Source organism: Hylobates moloch, unplaced genomic scaffold (assembly GCF_009828535.3).
Source record: "Hylobates moloch isolate HMO894 unplaced genomic scaffold, HMol_V3 SCAFFOLD_8, whole genome shotgun sequence".
Lineage (NCBI taxonomy): Eukaryota > Metazoa > Chordata > Mammalia > Primates > Hylobatidae > Hylobates > Hylobates moloch.
The window spans coordinates 65,169,839-65,193,102 of NW_026652283.1; the positions used below are offsets into that span (position 1 = coordinate 65,169,839).

A 23,264-nucleotide genomic window follows, 5' to 3' on the forward strand; every position below is an offset into this window, starting at 1 on the left:
GAGGTAGTTCTAGCTGTAGTTGAAAGAAATCTGCGGAGAATGGAGATCAGGCAGAGGCCCTGGAAATTGTTGGAAAACAAATGTATAATAAAGATGAGCGTTATGATAATTTGCTTTGTCTCTTAGAGCTCTTTAAGGTTCAAAATAGCTCATGTCATGTCCAGAATGCAAGATACAACTCATGAGCATCAGGATGATAAACTGAAAAAATTAAAAAAAAAAAACAACCCTCTAGCATAGAGGTTCTCAACCCTGGCTTCTGGTGAGAAGCCTATAGGGAGGTTTCAAAGGACGTCATTGTCGGGACCCTGCTCAGAAGCTTCTGATCTGATTGGTCCAGAAATTGCTCAGACTCTGGAGGTTTCCAAAAGCTTTCCAGGTAATCCTTAAATGCTGATAAGGTTGAGAATGATTGCTTCTGCATATCATGAATCAGAGAGATCATTCTAAGCTAGGAAGAATTCCGATGCCAGTACTGGGCTGTTACTTAGGGATGGAAGTGGTGGGAGAAGATGGTGCTAAAAACAAAACTAAGCCTTTCATAGCTGTTCAGCCCAGAGCCTCTCCCCCTCGCTTCAGTAACCATGATCATCAGAGAAAACTGCATGCCCAACACACACACACACACACACACACACACACACACACAAGTTACTTGTTGCTTTATTCTCATGTATGACTGTCTTTCCCTTTCAAGACTACCTTGGTGTTTGATCTAGACTGAATACCATCTGGTAAATGTGCCATAGGCTAGGCAGATGGTGGGATTAATAGTGTGATTTTTCTCTGGCTCCACATTCCTTTAGGAAAGTGACTCTTAGCAATTGATGTGAATAAGAATCACCTGGAATTTTTTTTTTAACTATAAATACCTGAGCACCCCTTGTGAGGTTATGATTTAGCAGGCCTGGAGAAGAGCCAGAGTCTGCATTTTAACAAACTTCACAGAGGCTGTAAGTAGAATTGGTCAATGATCACAATTCTAAGAAACTTTAAGAACAACACTGATGAGAAATGGGAAATACTATGTGCTTAAGAGATGCCCAAAGGTTTCAAAAAATTTGAAAAGCCAAATCATCAAAGAATGCATGGAATGGGTAATGAGCACATGAAAAGATGCTCAAAATCATGGATCATTAGAGAAATGAAAATCACAACCACACTGAAATATCACTACAAACCTATTTGAATAGCTAAATTTTTTTAATGGCAATTTTCTGGTAGTGGTGGGCATTGGTATCACCACTTTGGAAATCAGCTAGGTAGTTTCTTTTTTTTTTTTTGAGACTGAGTCTTGCTCTGTAGCCCAAGCTGGAGTGCAGTGGCGCAATCTTGGCTCACTGCAAGCTCTGCTTCCCGGGTTCACGCCATTCTCCTGTCTCAGCCTCCCGAGTAGCTGGGACTACGGACGCCTGCCACTAAGCCTGGCTAATTTTTTGTATTTTTAGTAGAGACGGGGTTTCACCGTGTTAGCCAGGATGGTCTCAATCTCCTGACCTCGTGATCCACCCGCCTGGGCCTCCCAAAGTGCTGGGATTACAGGCATGAGCCACCACGCCCGGCCTTGGTAGTTTCTTTTAAAGTTAAACATACATTACCTTCTGAACCAGCAATCCCACTCCTAGGTATTGACCCAAATGAAATAAAAATTTGTTCACACAAAAACCTATACATAGATGTTTATATCAACTTTATTTATAATTACTTTTATGTAATTCATTATTTAAAATGTAATGAATATAAAATTCATTATATAAAAAGTAATGAATTTTCAAAAACTGGAAACAACCCAAATGTCTTTCAACTGGTAAATGTATAAAGAATCTGTGGTACATCCATGCTATGGAATATTACTCAACAATAACAAGAAACAAAACACTGACACATACAACGAGATGTTGAATTTTAAAATGGATGAATCTTAAAAGCATTATGCTAAGTGAAAGACGGACATGAAAGGCTACGTGTGGTATGATTCCATTTATTTGACATTCTGGAAAAGGCAAAACTATAGAGACAGAAAGCAAATCAGTGGTTACCAAGGGCTGGGTGTTTGGGAAGATTTGACTACAAAGGGATATAAGGGGATGTTTTAGATTGATGGAACTGTTCTAAGTCTTGATTAGGGTGCTGGCTATATTACTATACACTAAGTATTTTAAAAGGTGAATTAATTATATGTAAATTATAACTCAATGAAAAGAAAATTCAATGTGAGGGCAAAAATACTGAAGGATAAATAGTGAGTTTATTTAGATTAAACCCATTACATTTTTGAGAGCAGAGCACAGTTTCTAGACTTGACTGGGCCCAATTTCAGCAGCATGGTAGAATGCTTAAGTGTAGAAATCATATCCAACTTATCTCCCCATGGGCCCATAGTACTTCCTTATGCAACTTATGAGTTCTCAGAGTAGCCCTGCAAACTGGTATACCCACGCTTATACTCAAGGGTTAAAAAATGTTGGACTGAAAGCTGAAAAAAAAACAAAACAAAAGACAGGCATTCAGGTTTACAGAAATCTTAGATGGCACTGTTACTTCAGTCTATGATTTCAGTATTTTGAAATCACTGTCTGGGTATTTGTGTGGCCCGGAAGGCTAGTTTGGAGAAAAAATACAGGGGTTTGCTAGTAGCGGGTAGGGTAGGACAGAAAGGGGTGAGGTGCTGAAAGATGAGGGACAAATATGCTACTAATCAGTGTTTTTCAAGTGAACATTTCTACAAGGTGGTGTGACAGTTGGCTTTTATAATCTACATACAAAGTTGTTCTTTCTCCGGGGAGCGTCTTAGACTTACATGCTGCTGGTATATTCCTAGAATTCCACCTTAAAACAAGCTGAATGTCCTTATGGCTGACATCTCAGCATGGAAAAGTTTTGCTTAAGCGATGACACACTGCAGTTGGATCCTTCTCACCCACATCTGGAAGCCACATGTCAGCAGCAGCTATATAAAACAGTCAGACCAGCAATCTTAGAGTGACATTGTTTGCCAAAATCCCAGGCAGCATGGACCTCAGTCTTCTCTGGGTGCTTCTGCCCCTAGTCACCATGGCCTGGGGCCAGTATGGCGATTATGGGTACCCATACCAGCAGTATCATGACTACAGCGATGATGGGTGGGTGAATCTGAACCGGCAAGGCTTCAGCTACCAGTGTCCCCAGGGGCAGGTGATAGTGGCCGTGAGGAGCATCTTCAGCAAGAAGGAAGGTTCTGACAGACAATGGAACTACGCCTGCATGCCCACACCACAGAGCCTCGGGGAACCCACGGAGTGCTGGTGGGAGGAGATCAACAGGGCTGGCATGGAATGGTAAGGGCCAGTCACTGCACTGCACTGGGGCTGGGAACATCTCTGCATATCCCTCCTCCTGGGGGCTGCTAGACTCTCAAGGAATATCAGTAACCAAAGCTTGGGCAAATCTCACCCCAAACCTCACCACTGCATACTCTGGGTGGAGCAGGGCTGCTGCTGAGCAGACTACATTATAGGACAAAAACCTGGGATGGAGAGTGTCTGTGGGAGATAGACTCCTCTGTGGCTCTGTTCCTTCCAGAAGCTGTTCTACCTATTCTCAGTTTGGGCAAGGGGCTGGTGTAGGTCTGCGAGAAGCTTGCTTACCAGACTACCAAAAGATATGTACAGAAACTAAAAGTAAGCAACTTTATAGCAATTTAAACTTGCTATGCCATCGGAATGGCATTTTTCTTTTTTAGCAATTTATTTTTACCATTTTACAAAAGTACTGGCCCACAGTAGTTTGGGAACAAGAAAAATAAACAATTGATCTCTCAGCACAGAGGGTTTGAGAACTATTGATTTAGAGCAAGTGAATGGAAAAGAGGGGACAAAGACATTTAGGCAAAGGAAAGTGGAATTAAATAGCTGTCTACTGCCTTGATTAAATGTGCTCTCTCAATTATGAGTACTGTGGTCCTTCTCTCTGCCTGAATTTAAAGTGGGTTTTATTGCTGGAAAATAGTTTGCTAAAGGGTTTTGGAGAGAGGTGCTGTCTTCCCCTGACTGCATTCTGCCCTAAGCAGTGGCATGGAACTTTTTCGAGTTTGTACTTTTTTGTGGGGTGTGATTGTCTCAGCTGGGTCTCAGCCCAGGTGCTTGGTCAGGAGCTCATCCTAGTAGGCATTGACTGCTAGGCTGATTATTTACAACAGCCTAGATGGAACCAGCACTCTAGGAGGCTTGAAGGAGAGAGTGGAGGAGGCAGTCCAGGGAGGAGGAAGCCCACCTGGAGGGCTGCTGCATGTGCTATCTGTAGAGCAACGCAGATGCGTGGCAATGAGTACTTAGTGTAGTGGGGCTTGGAGGGGTCAAGCACAAAATCTGGCCAGGTGTGGTGGCTCACGCCTGTAATCCCAAGCACTTTGAGAGGCTGGGGAGGGAGGATCACTTGAGATCAAGAGTTCGAGACCAGCCTAGGCAACATAGCCAGACCCTATCTCTACAGAAAAAAAAAAAAAAAAAAAAAAAATTAGCCTGGTGTAGTTGCATGCAGCCTGTGGTCCTAGCTACTCAGGAGGCTAAGGTAGGAGGATCACTTGAGCCCAGGGAGTCGAGGCTGCAGTGAGCCATGTTCGCGCTACTGTATTCCCTCCTGGGTGGCAGAGCAAGACCCTGTTTAAAAAAAAAAATGGAAAAAAGAAAAAGCATAGAACCCTGGGGGACAAAACCAGTAGAGAGGTGATGAAGGGAAATCCAAGAGGAAGAAACACTGATGGGTGGGGGAGCCAGGCAAGAGTGCGGGCCTTTAAATAATAACAAGAGCTACCATTTATTGAGTGCTTACCCTGAGCAGGCTCCATGCTAAGTGCTTTACGTGGATCATCTCATGTAATGCTCAAAACAAATGTATATGCCATTTATAGGTAGACAAATTGCAGTCTAGAGATCCAGTATTTCCTCGGCTAGAAAGCTGGGGTTTGGATCCACAGAGTCTTTGCTTCAAAGAGTTTGTGCTTTGCCACAGTGATGGGCTCCTGAGAGGCTGCTGCCTCCACCCAGCGTGGGCTCCCACCCAACAGCTGACTCTGTCAGCAGAGCCAGTGCCACTGGACCAGACTCAGGGCAGTTCTTCCTCCTGGAGAGGGTGGGAACTTGCAAGACCATAGCAGAAGCCCAGCCCCAGAGGGATGAGCCCTACTTGGTTACCAGGACTGTGGAGGGGCTCAGCCGGACTGTAGAAGGGCTGGGGAGAGGACTCACACAGTCAGCAGCAGCTGAGGGTGCCGGGGCTATGGAGGCTGCTTGGACAGCCTTTGTGCGCCATTCTCATCCACCCCCACGGCCTCTGGTAAGCAGATTTAGTTATTCAAAACCCCTTCTGACAGATGCTGATTCAGAGACCAGGCTTGCCTTGCTTGTAGTCTCCATGACTCCTCACAGCCAGGCCCACTGTCTAATGTGGAGCATGGCAATGACCTAATTACAACTGTCCCTCCAGTCCTCACCTCTCAGGAGCACCATCGCATGGGCGCGACTCCTTTCTACCAGCCCTTTTTAGAGCCACAGTCAAGCAGCACTCAGCCATGTTTCCCCAGCCGTAGAGGAAGAGCCCTAGGCTCTGAGTCAGGAGGCCTGGGTCTGGATCCTGGTTCTAATGACTTGTGGTGTGACCTTGGCCCAGACGCTCAGCCCTCCAGTCTCCTGCCTCATTTGGAAAGTGAACAGTCAGGCTGCATGATCTCTGAAGGCTCCACAGAGCTGTGGCTCACCCCTGAAAACACTCTTGGCTTTTTCTTGCATTCTGTTCATCTTTGTGTTCATCCCTGATAGAGAGAGAAGCCAAATGATGTTTAGTTTTAAACTTGCCAACTGTGACTGGTTTGTCATGAACTCCCAAACTATTCGAAGAAAAGCAAAAGAGGAAGAAGGTGAAATAACATGATTTTATTTGGTCCATGGGAGTCAAGGGAAAAGCTGACAGGCGAGATATCTCTTCCACCTCCTCTTCCTCGGCATTTTTGGGTGTGCAGTGTCTAGTAATTTTGGTTTCCTTTCCTCCTTCCACCCTCTGTTGCCTCCTTCTCCCCCTCTACTAATCACAGGGTTGAAAACTCACAAACATGCAAAACAACTTCTTTACAATAAGATCCAGCTGCCCCAGGACTGACACGAATTACCCTGGAAGCACTTTTAAAAATGATTATGCCTTTGAGTTCAGGCTCCAGTCTCAGTGAAAAATCTGGAAGGAAAGAAATTGCTTATGGGCTGGGGAGCAATTACATCTTCACGTTGGCTACAGGCTTAGTCTGTTCTCAGGGAACAGTTGTTGATGGTTTTGTGCAATTGGGCTGCCTTGTATAACCAAATTAGCTTTCAGGTTTATTTTAAAAGAGGGGAGGAGTCTCAAACATAGGCTTGACAATAGCACATAGGATCTGCTAAAAAGAAAATCTTTCTAATCAAAGTGCCATCTTTAAAAGGTGTTGCTATCATAGCTGAGTGGTCTGTGGTGCTGCCACTGATCACAGTTTCTCTGTTGAAAACCACCTCTTCAGGTGTCAGCTTCTGAAGTGTGGATGCTGGTCTCTGGCACTAACAACTGCCAGGAGGCCTTACCTGGGTCCTCATGAGTGGTATTTCACCATCCCAGGGCATGCCTAGGTTGTTCTCAGGGAAGCTGCTCTAACTTGGGTCAGCACAGGCTGTAGGGCACTGGGTCCTGTGTGGAATAAGATGAAGGTGAAATTTTCTGGTGAGATTGAGCTACTGTGTAGTGGAAGGAGCCCTGGGCTTGGATGCAGGAAACCTGGATTCACAGCTCCTGCTCTTATCTGTGACATTCAGTATCTCATTCTGGCAAAAAAAGAAAGAAAAGAAAGAAAGAAGAAAGAGAGAAATAGAGAGAGAGAAGGGAGGGAGGGAAGAAGGAAGGAAGGAAGGAAGGAAGGAAGGAAGGAAGGAAGGGAGGGAGGGAGGGAGGGAGGGAGGGAAAGAGAAAGGAAAGGAAAGGAAAGGAAAGGAAAGGAAAGGAAAGGAAAGGAAAGGAAAGGAAAGGAAAGGAAAGGAAAGGAAAGGAAAGGAAAGGAAAGGAAAGGAAAGGAAAGGAAAGAAGGAAGAAAAAGGAAGGTGTGACTCCCACCTCACAAGCTGTTACTTGTGTTACTGTGATACTTGTAGGATAAAGTATAAGAAAACTCTAAAGCAAATTGACGTCTAAAACAAATGCCTAGCACATCATGGGCAGGTAGTGAAAGTTTAGAGAATCTGAAATTGATGTGTCTGATGTTGGGCAAGCCAGCTTTCCACAGAGTCTGAGTTCAGAGGAAAAGTATTCCATTTATTGGCATCTACTTTTTACCCTGGGCTTCAAAGAATCTCAAGGAGAAGTTTTGGAGTGGCAGTTTATGTTAGAGCTGAGTTTATGAATTCAATGACAAGCCACAGACTGGAGAAGAGGAGAAAGGCATCTATGCAACAGGGCTATGGCAGCATCGAGGTGCATTTGAAGGTGGATAGGTTGGGTGGGAACTCCGTTTTCCACGGTCGGACTATTTCCCTAATCTAAGCAAGACCAAGCCTCAGTGTAGTGCAGGGCAGTCGTCCTGAGTCATGGTTCTGAGTATTGAGTACTCACAGCGCCCACTTCCTCGGGGACGCTTTCCAAGACCACCTCCTCTCCCCACACGTCTTGCTGTCTCCACTCCCTCAGCCTGCTTTGTTTCCTACAATGCCCTTGTCACTGCCTGATTGGCATTTGTTTCTTGTTTTGTCTCCCTCACTAAAATATAAGCTTCACGAACACAGGGGCTTTGTCTCATTCACCACTGTATCCCCAGTGCCTAGAAGAGTGCTGGTGCATAACAGGCCCTCAATACATACGCAGTGAGAGACCAAATCAGCGGTCCAAACCCCAGCCAGTGTCCCCACGGCTCTCCACAAGGAGGCCTGCAGGTTTTCCCACAGGGGAACCATTTTGCTTATGTCTTTGATTCCCAATATTCCAGTGTCTATAGTAGGGGTTCCAACTGTATTGTTCACATCTCATGTTGATTTATTGCATTTACCAACATGCAAGATGGTCTTTCAAGATTTCTTAAGGATCGCTAAAACATGCACAGAGGATGGCTGACACACTTTGCCACCGCAGAATGTTTTCATCAGGTTTTCATTCTGTCAATAATCTTAAGGTCTCGATCAATTTCAAAAATTGAAAGTAAATTCTTTATTTCAAAAGCCATAAGGACTAAATGCTGCACAGTAACCTATCTTGGTTTGACATTTGTGGAAGAACTGATGAAATCCAAATTCTGGAGTTTGGTGTTATACCAGGGTAAATTTCTTAGCATTTCTTAGCATTCCTAGACACTCTAGAGTTATGAAAATTAACATTAGAGGAACCTGGGTGAAGAGTATACATGAATTTTGTGTGTTGTCTTTACAAGCATTCTGTAAGTCTGAAATTACTTCAAAATAAAATTTAAAAAATAAATATAAGGATGTGGCACAAACATAGTACAACAGAATCGTGGAATCCCAGCACTGGAGGGGGCCTTGGGCACAATCTAGAGCAACCTCCTTACCTCACAGAATAGGAATAAAGGCCGTGAGATTGAAGCAATTAAAAACTGAATAAAAACATTGCTGTCAGGTTAGGAACTGTCATCCTCATTTTACAAAAGTAGATATAAATATCAGCAGAAGGGGAGAGATGGGTCATGGAGCAATTCTGTTTGGAATTAGGAGAGAAATCCATAACTTTACATAAGTATAGGTTCTGTGGCCCTAACCTTGATCTACATGGTGATTTATGATTTATAGAGTATTCTTCATTTATATGTTCATTTGTTTATTCATTCACTACCAAATGCTTATTAGCACAAACTTTGCCAGGCCCCAGGAAGATGGAGATGAATAAAATACAGTCTATGCCCATGAGTTATTCAAAATCTAATATTGTTTGATCTTCACAACAGTATTGGAATCCAGGTGTTTCACACATGAGGAGGTTGCCCTTGCATGGCTAGCAGATGGCAGAGGGAGGACCTGAGCCAGCCAGCCTGATTCCACAGTGCTGTGGGTGATATGAAATGCTGATGTTATTTTTGTTCCTGGATAAAGCCATAGTGAGTGCTGACCTAAAAAAGATATCAAATCCACGTAAGGATGACTTCTGAGGGCAAGAAGGCTGAGTGTGGGAGAACAGGGTTATGACAGATCTAGGATTCTTGTCAACTTTCCATCTAGGTCACTCTCCTAAGTGCTAGGAATCAATTATCTGGGGGAACTTGAGCTCTGCAAAAATGATTGTTGGCTGCTCTTGTAAGGATGGCAAAAGCCCCCTCCTCCCAGGAGGGGATTTGCTTCTGTCTGGGAACCTGCAGGACACAATCTTCTTAATCAACAAGCGATTTCTGCAGAGTTAAGATGGTGTGTGTGTGTGTGTGTGTGTGTGTGTGTGTGTGTGTGTGTGTGTTTCTTTGAGGTATCTTGAAGTATTGAAAAGCTAATGAAGTTTAGAGTCAGAACAATTCTCAAAATGCAACCCCACTAACCCCACTGCTACCTTTACTCAAGTCATCTCAACTCTGAAATACTCAGCTTTCACATCGAAAACACACCTCCCTAGAACTGTTGTTGTGAGAATTAAATAAGATAATATATGTACATTAACGTGTGTCCTTACGGGAATTACTTATCTTCTCTAAACCTGAGTTTCCTTATACGTAAAATGGTGATGGCGGTGAGAAGCTCATTATTTGAGCCCATTTTATAGGATTGTTTTGATAACTAAAATAATTAATGCATGCATAGTGCTAAGCACAATGCCTGGCACATTGCAAGTCCTTGATAAAGGTTATTTATTACTGCTTTATCATGACTACTCTGTGGAAACTGAGACTCATGGAGACAAATAACACACAGCTGGTAAATTACAAAGCTGGAGTTGAAAACCAAATTGCTAGATTACAGAGCCTCTGAAATACATCATTTTGCTTTTGGAACGTATAATTTAATCACAGTCTATAAATATTATGTGTACATTATAAGTGTCTTGAATATTTATTACCTTTTAATAGACATGGAGATAGCCTTAGATCTCTCGGTTAAAAATATTATAACTGATATTCATAAATTCACATCAAATTTACTGTGATGCTAACATAGCTCATGCAATCCCTGTGTGACCTGGAATTGCTCTCAGGACATAAATGCATCTCACAAGATAATCTAGATCTTCTCAGAGGCCTTAGGGGAAGCCTGTCCTGCCTGTATTTTTTCCAAAAAAAAACTGAGGAATTTGTATTTTGGGAGGCATTCTCGCTCTGTCCTGTGCTAGGTCTTTCTATCCAGAGATGCTGTTCTGCAGGTCATTTCTGCCTCACTGTGTTAAAACCTTGTAGACAGACTAGCAGACGTAAAAGCTGGACATGGAAAAGACAGCAGAACTCTTACCCAGATGCAGGCAGAAAGAGAGCAGAATGTGTGCAACTTAACACTATTTAAAGAGACTGTTCATATCCCCACCATGGTGGCAGGAGGATGAGCAGTAAATGGTGCAGTTTTCAAAAACTTTGCATTGTAGCCCCATGAGGCTACTCGGTGACAGTATGTGTTAGGTGAAATGTGTGATGGTGATATCAACCTGTCACAAGGAAGGAAAGTTAGTATGATTTGGAATTGTCAAGAAAGGAAGACTCTTTGAAGGAGGAGAGGCTTGGTATTGTCTTTTGTGCTCTGATATGTGCTTTCTGAGGCTCCTCTCAGTGTCCAATTGGAGAAGTTCAATCCTGACAATTTCTAATGTAGGCTCTGATATTTACTGAAAGTGATGTTTCGTGCCTAGGATGTAGCCTGTCTTTCTATTAAATTACAGGTATTTTTATCATCATAGTAGTAATAACTCTGACTTCCCCTGCCTTTCAATTATATACGTTGTGCCAGGTTCTATGCTACACTTGACATATAGCATCTCTTTACTTTTCATGTAATACTGTCAGGTTAAGAACTGTCATCCTAGTTTTACAGAAGTAGGTATAAATATCAGCAGAAGGGGAGAGATGGGTCGTGGAACAATTCTGTTTGGAATTAGCAGAGAAATCCAGAACTTTAAAGGCTTCTTTTACTGGGCAAACTTGCCCCCAACTGGGTTTGTCTCTGTCCCTTGCCACTTCACTGCTCCACCGTCCCCACCCACTCCCCTATTTCTCTGCTCCTCTGTCTTTGGTACCAGTCTACTTATTTCCAGTATCTGTATTATCATAGTGTCTACTTATCAGTACCAGTGTCTGGTAATTCTGCCTGTCCAATGTCATAGTGTTTACTTATCAGTACCAGTATTCTGAAGAGATTTCAGACCAAGTGCAGCATCAGGTATAGAGTAAGTTCTAATGAATATTTGTCAAAAGACTTGATGAACATTCTAAAATTCTGTGGGCCTTTTTATAAATGCCTGATAGCAACTCAAAGAATTATTCTGGGGAAAATAGAATTAGCAAAAATCAAAGCTTTACTTTAAAAGAAAGAAACTCTTTTGGTACTATTTAAGACCTCATCCACCTTTGGGGTGGGGAAGAAATTTGGGAGTGTTAAGGATGCTGTGCCACAGGGAGTGAGCCACTGGTCTAGATCATGGGCAAAACTTCTCATAGTCCATCTCTGCAGTGGGGTTGGAAACTGGCTAACAGCCCTTGAAACACCTGTGTGTCTGTGAAGCTGGGAAGAAAAAGACCAGCACAACCAGCCCATCTATTATCTAATGGAATTTTGAGAGTTCTTGACCAAGATGGTGCTGCTTCCTTTTACCTTGTTCCTCACTTGACTCAACCCCACACCACCTAAACTCCAAACTTCTTAGCAAGTCCAACTTCTAAAATTGTATAGAGGGGTTCACCAACAAAACCAGACACTCACACACCTGGCAAATGCTCTGTAATTCTGCCTGTCCAATGGCTTTGGACTTGGTAAAGAATGCAGCCAACAAGAAGAAGTCCTGTCCAGCATACCAATCAGAGCTGTGGGACCATCACGAAGAGATGTATTGTATTCCTTGAGAGCTCATGAACATGACCTTTGACCTCAAATGAATCTGAGTTTGGATCCTGGCTCTTCCAGTTACTATCTTGGCCGAGAGTTTTGTAAGCATTATTGCTGACTCCACACAGTGCCTTAGGTGAGGCTCCACAAAGCATGTAAAGGTCAGGGCTAGGACTAGAACTCACGTCTGCTGATTCCTCAACAAGGGCTCTTGCCCCTGCACCCCACTGCTTTTATGTTTTACTATTGCAGATACAGGAGAAAGTCTTCCGTTTTAGCTTTCAGGGTGATGGCCTGAGATAAATCATCTTCAGAAAGTCCGCTTTCTCAGAGTAGGTTCACAAATGTGTTTTCAGAGGAGGAGTAATTACCTTGTGACTTTCCTTCTAGAAAGTTTCCAGTGTCAGATGGAGCAGGGCTAACAATGCTCCTGTTTCTGAAACTGAAATTGAACCTCAGCCTTCAAAGAGGTGGTAAGAAAAAAAAAAGCATGTCTTCTCAGACGGGAAGGAGAGTCTTGTAAGTAAGGTACAAGTGCCCTCCTGCTCTAAGTAAATAGTCTTATTTCCTTAGAGCTGTGGTCATGTCATACAATTCACCAGGATATTAGCCATTGAATTGGTGACTTTTAGGAACTCCTCACTCACATCCATGAAGGGGCCTGAAACTCCCTCCAAGTAGTTTCCCTCCAAGCAGAATAGAGCATTGAGCCACTGCTCTGTTTTCCAGGCCATTCAGGAGCAACAACCAGGTGCTGTGAAGTGAGTCAGAGCATTAGTCATTTGACCGCTACCCCATCTCTTTTTTTTTTCTTTTTTTTCTTTTTCAGTTTTTTTTTTTTTATATACTTTAACTTTTAGGATACATGTGCACAATGTGCAGGTTGAGTTTGGGTAACTTTAGCAATGCAATCCCTGCCAGTTGCCCCAGTTCTGTTCCATTTAGAAGTTGCCTCTCTTCTCACCTAGCTCTGTGTTTGTAATCCTGCAGCTATGGCCATTGTTTAGGTGAGTCTTGTTAAATAAGGAGCTTTGTTAAAAGTGAAAATGATAGGAATGGAGGGGAGGAATGCCCAAAGCTATATGTATTTTGCCCCCTCATCATGGAGCTGTAGGGAGAAGATGGAAGCAAGAAAAGGGATCGCTCACCCAAGATCCATGTAAACTACTTGGAGGGAGTTTCAGGGCCCTTAATGGAATTGAGTGATGAGCTCTTAAAAGTCAATTCTGCCTCCAATAATGGGACATAGTCGGGTCACTCATTCGGTCCCTCATTCTTCTATTAAACATTTGCTGGACAACAGTGTCAGACACTGCATGGAATACTACTTCCTGAGAGTGGTAAGGCATACTAAAATACCTGTGCTCCAAAGTGGGTGGCTAAGACATCCAACCTCATTGAGCTTTGTTTTAGGGAAACAGCAGCTCAGGGAGGGCCTAGGAATCCACCAGTGTTTCACTGATTAGAGACAGGGGAGCCAAGGGACAGCTTTTACAAAGCAGGCTCATAATTACTGTGTAGACTAAATGTAAGTATAATGACACTAATAAGCAATTTATTAATCCCAGGAATTTTACATGCATTGTCTTATTTGGTCTTCACAATAACTTTAATACATATGTGCTATTATTATGCCCATTTTACAGATGAGGAAACTGAGGCTATTAGAGGGCATGAAGCCCGCCCAGATGACACAGCTAAGAACAGTGGAGCCGTCTAGCTGCATAGTCAATGCTCTTAGCCACTCTACTATCTGCTCCCCACAGTGTGAAAAGGTACCCCCACAAAGATCCGGCTCTGGAAGGAATGCTTTCATATACCAAACTCCTGAACAGGCTCACTCTACCAAAATGTGAAGCCAATCAAACCACAGCTGGAAGAGGAGGGTTATGTTTGGTTATCTAACTTTCACTATATGTTCTTAGGCTCTGAGCCTGTAGGGTCCAAATAATCTTCACAGGGCAGAGTTATCTGAGGTGGTGTGTGAGAAAGTGACACACACTTCCCGTACAGGCACTGGGGCCAGCAGCCTGGCCAACAGCTGGCGGGGAATTTGTGGAACTTGGATTGCCTTCAAAACTGGTACTCCATGAAACAGTTCAGCTTATCTTCCTACATTTATTTTTACTTAGGGGAACTTACCCCCATGGGAGCTCTGTCCCCTATAGGGGTCTGAGTACACAAGACAAACCAAAACAATGGAACAACAGCTCCGTGGAAACCACAGCCCAGCTCAGTTCTGAAAGGGCTTCGTTTTAGAGGAAGGCAGCATTTTAGTGATGGTAGGAGAACAGGTCACAGAGAGCACTAGCTTGTGGCAACCTTCTCTTTTTGGACACATATGAGTTTTGCTTATGATTCTTAGAGCTTCATATTGAAATTACCTCTCACCTACTTTACTAAGAATTAGGATAGAATAGACCACCCTGGTAGATCAGCCCCTAAAGCTACCTTTCCACCATATCATGAGTCTAGCGCATCCCACTCATAGAGCTTGCTGAAATATGCCAGGCATTTACAAAGTGATTAGTATACTCCTGATGAGATGCGAGCAATGGTAGAATAAAGAAGGCTACATCAGCCATATGCAGAAAATTGAAACTGGACCCCTTCCTTACACCTTATACAAAAATTAACTCAAGATGAATTAAAGACTTAAATGTAGAACCCGAAACCATAAAAACCCCAGAAGAAAACCTAGACAATACCATTCAGGACACAGGCATGGACAAAGACTTCATAACAAAAAACACCAAAAGCAATTGCAACAAAAGCTAAAATTGACAAATGGGATCTAAACTTAACTAAAGAGCATCTGCATACCAAAAGAAACTATCATCAGAGTGAACAGGCAACCTACTGAATGGGAGAATATTTTTGCAAACTACCCATCTGACAAATGTCTAACATCCAGAATCTACAAGGACATTAAACAAATTTACAAGAAAAGAAGAAACAATCCCATCAAAAAGTAGGCAAAGTATATGACCAGACACTTCTCAAAAGAAGACATTTATGTGGCCAACGAACACATGAAAAAAAGCTCAACCTCACTGATCATTAGAGAAATGCTAATCAAAACCACAATAAGATACCATCTCACGCCAGTCAAAATGGTGTTTATTAAAAAGCCAAGAACCAACAGATGCTGGCAAGGCTGTGGAGAAATAGGAATGCTTTTACACTGTTGGCGGGAATGCAAATTAGTTCAACCATTGTAGAAGACAATGTGGTGATTCCTCAAGGATCTAGAACCAGAAATACCATTTGGCCCAACAATCCCATTACTGGGTATATACCCAAAGGACTATAAATTATTTTGCTGTAAAGACACATGCACAGGTATGTTTATTGCAGCACTATTTGCAGTAACAAAGACATGGAACCAACCTAAATGCCCATCCATGATAGATTGGATAAAGCAAATGTGGTACATATACACCATGGAATACTATGCAGCCATAAAAAGGAATGAGATCATGTCCTTTGCAGGGACATGGATGAAGCTAGAAGCCATCATCCTCAGCAAACTAACACAGGAACAGAAAATCAAACAGTGAATGTTCTCACTCATAAGTGGAAGTTGAACAATGAGAACACATTGATACAGGGAGGGGAACAACACACACTGGGACCAGTCAGGGGGTGGATTGTGAGGAGGGGGAGAGCATTAGGACAAATAGCTAATGCATGCGGGGCTTAAAGCCTAGATGACAGGTTGATAGGTGCAGCAAACTACAATGGCACACATATACCTATATAATAAACTTGTACATTCTGCACTTGTATCCCGGAACTTAGAGTAAAATAAAAGAAAATTTTAAAACCTAGATACATGTATAATAAACTACACAGTTGCACATACCAAAAAGAAAAAAAAAAAGGCTAGATCATGAAAGAGCCATAGGTCTCAATTTACACCTTAACCTGCATTATTGAGCCCCTATAGCTAGTTCTAGTCTGCCAGAACTTCTTACAAGTCCTGGGAACAGGGAATTCAAGCTAATTTACATGGTTGACTGAATACCAAGCCCATCTCTCGATTCTTCTCGCAACACAATAGCAAAGTGATTGATACAGAACAGTAGTAGAGTATGAGATGTTTAATTAATGAATGAATAAATAAATAAAGGCATATTTGAATTATGTATATTAGGTGAATAAATGAATAACAAGTAATAAATAATAAATTTAAAAGGACAGATGATTTCTGACGACGGACAAGTAATATATTTATTTATTTATTTATTTATTTTTTTTTTATTATACTTTAGGTTTTAGGGCACATGTGCACAATGTGCAGGTTCGTTACATATGTATCCATGTGCCATGTTGGTTTGCTGCACCCATTAACTCGTCATTTAGCATTAGGTATATCTCCTAATGCTGTCCCTCCCCCCTCCCCCCACCCCACAACAGTCCCTGGAGTGTGATGTTCCCCTTCCTGTGTCCATGAGTTCTCATTGTTCAATTCCCACCTATGAGTGAGAATATGCGGTGTTTGGTTTTTTGTCCTTGCGATCGTTTACTGAGAATGATGTTTTCCAGTTTCATCCATGTCCCTACAAAGGACATGAGCTCATCATTTTATATGGCTGCATAGTATTCCATGGTGTATATGTGCCACATTTTCTTAATCCAGTCTATCGTTGTTGGACATTTGGGTTGGTTCCAACTCTTTGCTATTGTGAATAGTGCCGCAATAAACATACGTGTGCATGTGTCTTTACAGCAGCAAGATTTATAGTCCTTTGGGTATATACCCAGTAATGGGATGGCTGGGTCAAATGGTATTTCTAGTTCTAGATCCCTGAGGAATCGCTACACTGACTTCCACAATAGTTGAACTAGTTTACAGTCCCACCAACAGTGTAAAAGTGTTCCTATTTCTCCACATCCACTCCAGCACCTGTTGTTTCCTGACTTTTTAATGATGGCCATTCTAACGGGTGTGAGATGGTATCTCACTGTGGTTTTGATTTGCATTTCTCTGATGGCAGGTGATGATGAGCATTTTTTCATGTGTTTTTTGGCTGCATAAATGTCTTCTTTTGAGAAGTGTCTGTTCATGTCCTTTGCCCACTTTTTGATTGGGTTGTTTGTTTTTTTCTTGTAAATTTGCTTGAGTTCATTGTAGATTCTAGATATTAGCCCTTTGTCAGATGAGTAGGTTGCAAAAATTTTCTCCCATTCTGTAGGTTGCCTGTTCACTCTGATGATAGTTTCTTTTGCTGTGCAGAAGCTCTTTAGTTTAATTAGATCCCATTTGTCAATTTTGGCTTTTGTTGCCATTGCTTTTGGTGTTTTAGACATGAAGTCCTTGCCCATGCGTATGTCCTGAATGGTATTGCCTAGGTTTTCTTCTAGGGTTTTTAAGGTTTTAGGTCTAACATGTAAGTCTTTAATCCATCTTGAATTAATTTTTGTATAAGGTGTAAGGAAGAGATCCAGTTTCAGCTTTCTACATATGGCTAGCCAGTTTTCCCAGCACCATTTATTAAATAGGGAATCCTTTCCCCATTTCTTGTTTTTGTCAGGTTTGTCAAAGATCAGATAGTTGTAGATATGCAGCATCGTTTCTGAGGACTATGTTCTGTTCCATTGATCTATATCTCTGTTGTGGTACCAGTACCATGCTGTTTTGGTTACTGTAGCCTTGTAGTATAGTTTGAAGTCAGGTAGCGTTATGCCTCCAGCTTTATTCTTTTGGCTTAGGATTGACTTGGTGATGCGGGCTCTTTTTTGGTTCCATATGAACTTTAAAGTAGTTTTTTCCAATTCTGTGAAGAAAGTCATTGGTAGCTTGATGGGGATGGCATTGAATCTATAAATTACCTTGGGCAGTATGGCCATTTTCACGATATTGATTCTTCCAACCCATGAGCATGGAATGTTCTTCCACTTGTTTGTATCCTCTTTTATTTCATTGAGCAGTGGTTGGTAGTTCTCCTTGAAGAGGTCCTTCACATCCCTTGTAGGTTGCATTCCTAGGTATTTTATTCTCTTTGAAGCAATTGTGAATGGGAGTTCACTCATGATTTGGCTCTCTGTTTGTCTGTGATTTTTGTACCAGAATGCTTGTGATTTTTGTACATTGATTTTGTATCCTGAGGCTTTGCTGAAGTTGCTAATCAGCTTAAGGAGATTTTGGGCTGAGATGATGGGTTTTTCTAGATATACAATCATGTCATCTACAAACAGGGACAATTTGACTTCCTCTTTTCCTAATTGAATACCCTTTATTTCCTTCTTCTGCCTGATTGCCCTGGCCAGAACTTCCAGCACTATGTTGAATAGGAGTGGTGAGAGAGGGCATCCCTGTCTTGTGCCAGTTTTCAAAGGGAATGCTTCCAGTTTTTGCCCAGTTTTGGCTGTGGGTTTGTCATAGATAGCTCTTATTATTTTGAGATATGTCCCATCAATACCTAATTTATTGAGAGTTTTTAGCATGAAGGGTTGTTGAATTTTGTCAAAGGCCTTTTCTTCATCTATTGAGATAATCATGTGGTTTTTGTCTTTGGTTCTGTTTATATGCTGGATTACATTTATTGATTTGCATATGTTGAACCAGCCTTGCATCTCAGGGATGAAGCCCACTTGATCATGGTGGATAAGCTTTTTGATGTGCTGCTGGATTCGGTTTGCCAATATTTTATTGAGGATTTTTGCGTCAATGTTCATCAAGGATATTGGTCTGAAATTCTCTTTTTTGGTTATGTCTCTGCCAGGTTTTGGTATCAGGACGATGCTGGCCTCATAAAATGTGTTAGGGAGGATTCCCTCTTTTTCTATCGATTGGAATAGTTTCAGAAGGAATGGTACCAGTTCCTCCTTGTACCTCTGGTAGAATTCGGCTGTGAATCCATCAGGTCCTGGACTCTTTTTGGTTGGTAAGCTATTGATTATTGCCACAATTTCAGAGCCTGTTATTGGTCTATTCAGAGATTCAACTTCTTCCTGGTGTAGTCTTGGGAGGGCGTATTTGTCGAGGAATTTATCCATTTCTTCTAGATTTTCTAGTTTATTTGTGTAGAGGTGTTTGTAGTATTCTCTGATGGTAGATTGTATTTCTGTGGGATCGGTGGTGATATCCCCTTTTTCATTTTTTATTGCATCTATTTGATTCTTCTCTCTTTTCTTCTTTATTAGTCTTGCTAGCTGTCTATCAATTTTGTTGATCTTTTCAAAAAACCAGCTCCTGGATTCATTAATTTTTTGAAGGGTTTTTTGTGTCTCTATTTCCTTCAGTTCTGCTCTAATTTTAGTTATTTCTAGCCTTCTGCTAGCTTTTGAATGTGTTTGCTCTTGCTTTTCTAGTTCTTTTAATTGTGATGTTAGGGTGTCAATTTTGGATCTTTCCTGCTTTCTCTTGTGGGCATTTAGTGCTATCAATTTCCCTCTACACACTGGTTTGAATGTGTCCCAGAGATTCTGGTATGTTGTGTCTTTGTTCTCATTGGTTTCAAAGAACATCTTTATTTCTGCCTTCATTTCAGTATGTACCCAATAGTCATTCAGGAGCAGGTTGTTCAGTTTCCATGTAGTTGAGCGGTTTTGAGTGAGTTTCTTAATCCTGAGTTCTAGTTTGATTGCACTATGGTCTGAGAGACAGTTTGTTATAATTTCTGTTCTTTGACATTTGCTGAGGAGAGCTTTACTTCCAACTATGTGGTCAATTTTGGAATAGGTGTGGTGTGGTGCTGAAAAAAATGTATATTCTGTTGATTTGGGGTGGAGAGTTCTGTAGATGTCTATTAGGTCCACTTTGTGCAGAGCTGAGTTCAATTCCTGGATATCCTTGTTAACTTTCTGTCTCGTTGATCTGTCTAATGTTGACAGTAGGGTGTTAAAATCTCCCATTATTATTGTGTGGAGTTTAAGTCTCTTTGTACATCACTCAGGACTTGCTTTATGAATCTGGGTGCTCCTGTGTTGGGTGCATATATATTTAGGATAGTTAGGTCTTCTTGTTGAATTGATCCCTTTACCATTATGTAATGGCCTTCTTTGTCTCTTTTGATCTTTGTTGGTTTAAAGTCTATTTTATCAGAGACTAGGATTGCAACTCCTGCCTTTTTTTGTTTTCCATTTTCTTGATTGATCTTCCTCCATCCCTTTATTTTGAATCTATGTGTGTCTCTGCACATGAGATGGGTTTCCTGAATACAGCACACTGATGAGTCCTGACCTTATCCAGTTTGCCAGTCTGTGTCTTTTAATTGGAGCCTTTAGCCCATTTACATTTAAAGTTAATATTGTTATGTGTGAATTTGATCCTGTCATTATGATGTTAGTTGGTTATTTTGCTCGTTAGTCGATACAGTTTCTTCCTAGCCTCGATGGTCTTTACAATTTGGCATGTTTTTGCAGGGGCTGGTACCGGTTGTTCCTTTCCATGTTTAGTGCTTCCTTCAGGAGCTCTTTTAGGACAGGCCTAGTGGTGACAAAATCACTCAGCGTTTGCTTGTCTGTAAAGTATTTTATTTCTCCTTCACTTATGAAGCTTAGTTTGGCTGGATATGAAATCCTGGGTTGAAAATTCTTTTCTTTAAGAATGATTCTAGGATGCAATATTCTATTTCTTGACCTCAGTGGTAGTTACGATGACGTTTCCATTATGATCTTTTATTAAGATGTACATTCATGTATTATGCATGTTTCCATACAATTCACAATAAAGAAACTTCTGTGTTTATTCACTGAAAAAAAAAAAAAAAAAAAAAGAATGTTGAATATCGGTCCCCACTCTCTTCTGGCTTGTAGGGTTTCTGCCAAGAGATCAGCTGTTAGTCTGATGGGCTTCCCTTTGTAGGTAACCTGACCTTTCTCTCTGGCTGCCCTTAACATTTTTTCCTTCATTTCAACTTTGGTGAATCTGACAGTTATGTGTCTTGGAGTTGCTCTTCTCGAGGAGTATCTTTGTGGCGTGCTCTGTATTTCCTGAATCTGAATGTTGGCCTGCCTTGCTAGATTGGGGAAGTTCTCCTGGATAATATCTTGCAGAGTGTTTTCCAACTTGGTTCCACTCTCCCTGTCATTTTCAGTTACACCAATCAGACGTAGGTTTGGTCTTTTCACATAGTCCCAAATTTCTTGGAGGCTTTGTTCATTTCTTTTTATTCTTTTTTCTCTAAACTTCCCTTCTCGCTTCATTTCATTCATTTCATCTTCCATCAGTGATACCCTTTCTTCCAGTTGATCGCATCGGCTACCGAGGCTTCTGCAATCTTCGCGTAGTTCTCAATACTTGGCTTTCAGCTCCATCAGCTCCTTTAAGCCCCTCTCTCCATTGGTTATTCTAATTACCCATTCATCTAATTTTTTTTCAAAGTTTTTAACTTCTTTGCTCTTGTTTTGAATTTCCTCCCATAGCTCGGAGTAGTTTGATCGTCTGAAGCCTTTTTCTCTCAACTCGTCAAAGTCATACTCCATCCAGCTTTGTTCCGTTGCTGGTGAGGAACTGCGTTCCTTTGGAGGAGGAGAGGTGCTCTGCTTTTTAGAGTTTCCAGTTTTCCTGCTCTGTTTTTTCCCCATCTTTGTGGTTTTATCTACTTTTGGTCTTTGATGATGGTGATGTACATATGGGTTTTTGGTGTGGGTGTCCTTTCTGTTTGTTAGTTTTCCTTCTACCAGACAGGACCCTCAGCTGCAGGTCTGTTGGAGTTTGCTAGAGGTCCACTCCAGACCCTGTTTGGCTAGGTGTCAGCAGCGGTGGCTGCAGAACAGTGGAATTTCGTGAGACCACAAATTCAGCTGTCTGATAGTTCCTCTGGAAGTTTTGTCTCAGAGGAGTACCCGGCCGAGTGAGGTGTCAGTCTATCCCTACTGGGGGGTGCCTCCCAGTTAGGCTGCTTGGGGATCAGGGACCCACTTTAGGAGGCAGTCTGCCTGTTCTCAGATCTCCAGCTGCGTGCTGGGAGAACCACTACTCTCTTCAAAGCTGTCAGTCAGACAGGGTCATTTAAGTCTGCAGAGGTTCCTGCTCAATTTTTGTTTGTCTGTGCCCTGCCCCCAGAGGTGGAGCCTACAGAGGCAGGCAGGCCTGCTTCGGCTGTGGTGGGCTCCACCCAGTTCGAGCTTCCTGTCTGCTTTGTTTACCTAAGCAAGCCTGGGCAATTGTGGGCGCCCCTCCCCCAACCTCGCTGCCACCTTGCAGCTTGATTTCAGACTGCTGTGCTAGCCATCAGCGAGACTCCGTGGGCATAGGACCCTCTGAGCCAGGTGCGGGACACAATCTTCTGGTGTGCCGTTTTCCAGGCCCATTGGAAAAGCGCAGTATTAGGATGGGACTGACCCGATATTCCAGGTGCTGTCTGTTACCCCTTTCTTTGACTAGGAAAGGGAACTCCCTGACCCCTTGCGCTTCCCAAGTGAGGCAATGCCTCACCCTGCTTCAGCTCATGCACAGTGCGCTGCCCCAACTGTCCTGCACCCACTGTTTGGCACTCTCTAGTGAGATGAACCCGGTACCTCAAACAGAAATGCAGAAATCACCCGTCTTCTGTGTTGCTCAGGCTGGGAGCTGTAGACCAGAGCTGTTCCTATTCGGCCATCTTGGCTCCACCGGAGTTTCCAGTTTTTCTTTCTTACCATACCTAAGTAATATATTTAATATCTAATTTTGTTAGATCCGCAAGTTCATTTTCAGCAATGGAAAAGAATAAATGAAATCTAGTTGTTGATAATGTTACAATTTGTGTGTCAGCAAGGCCCCTCTCACCAGTCAGCACACGGTACTTATTTTATGCATTATATTTTCTGGAAATTTATCTTTCCATGAAATACAAGGTTGCATTCCAGCAGCTGTCTGGCCATGATAGACAACTGTCTGCTCTGACTCTGCCCACTCATAAGAGGGGATAGACCAATGGCTGAGATGGTGGGAGATGCAAAGAAAGAAAGGTAGCTGAAGAACTATTTTGGAAGGGTTTGTGAAAGAGTTCATTCTATAAGGTGGAAATCCACTGGATTTCATCAAAGGGCCATGGATCACCATACCCATCTGGGCTTTGCATGCTGTGTAGGAGCAGAACAAATGATCATCCTTGTGTTCAATTTCCAGGGCTCTGCTGTTAAGCAGAAGAAATGCTTATTTGAAATTCATCAATACATTGTGCTTCTCTTTGTCTTCTTTTTATTTTAAATTCCAGTAAAATGAATTATAATATCTTTTATTTTAAATGACACGAATAATACAATCTTGAATTTGTAAAATTCTACATGTAAAATTCTAGATCCTGGATAAGTAGCAAGAACAGTGGAAAT

At 42.1% G+C, this 23,264-nt stretch overlaps 1 protein-coding gene across 1 annotated transcript in view; it reads left to right on the forward strand.

Annotated features, from left to right (window-relative positions):
• The first annotated feature begins 2,980 nt into the window (after positions 1-2,980).
• The window catches only part of DPT (dermatopontin), a 43,657-nt gene continuing 23,373 nt past the window's right edge, over positions 2,981-23,264 (forward strand). Inside the window, exon 1 of the mRNA XM_032161061.2 lies at positions 2,981-3,317. Coding sequence (XP_032016952.1) covers positions 3,013-3,317 — 305 coding nt within the window. The 5' untranslated portion in view covers positions 2,981-3,012. The remainder of the gene's footprint in view (positions 3,318-23,264) is intronic.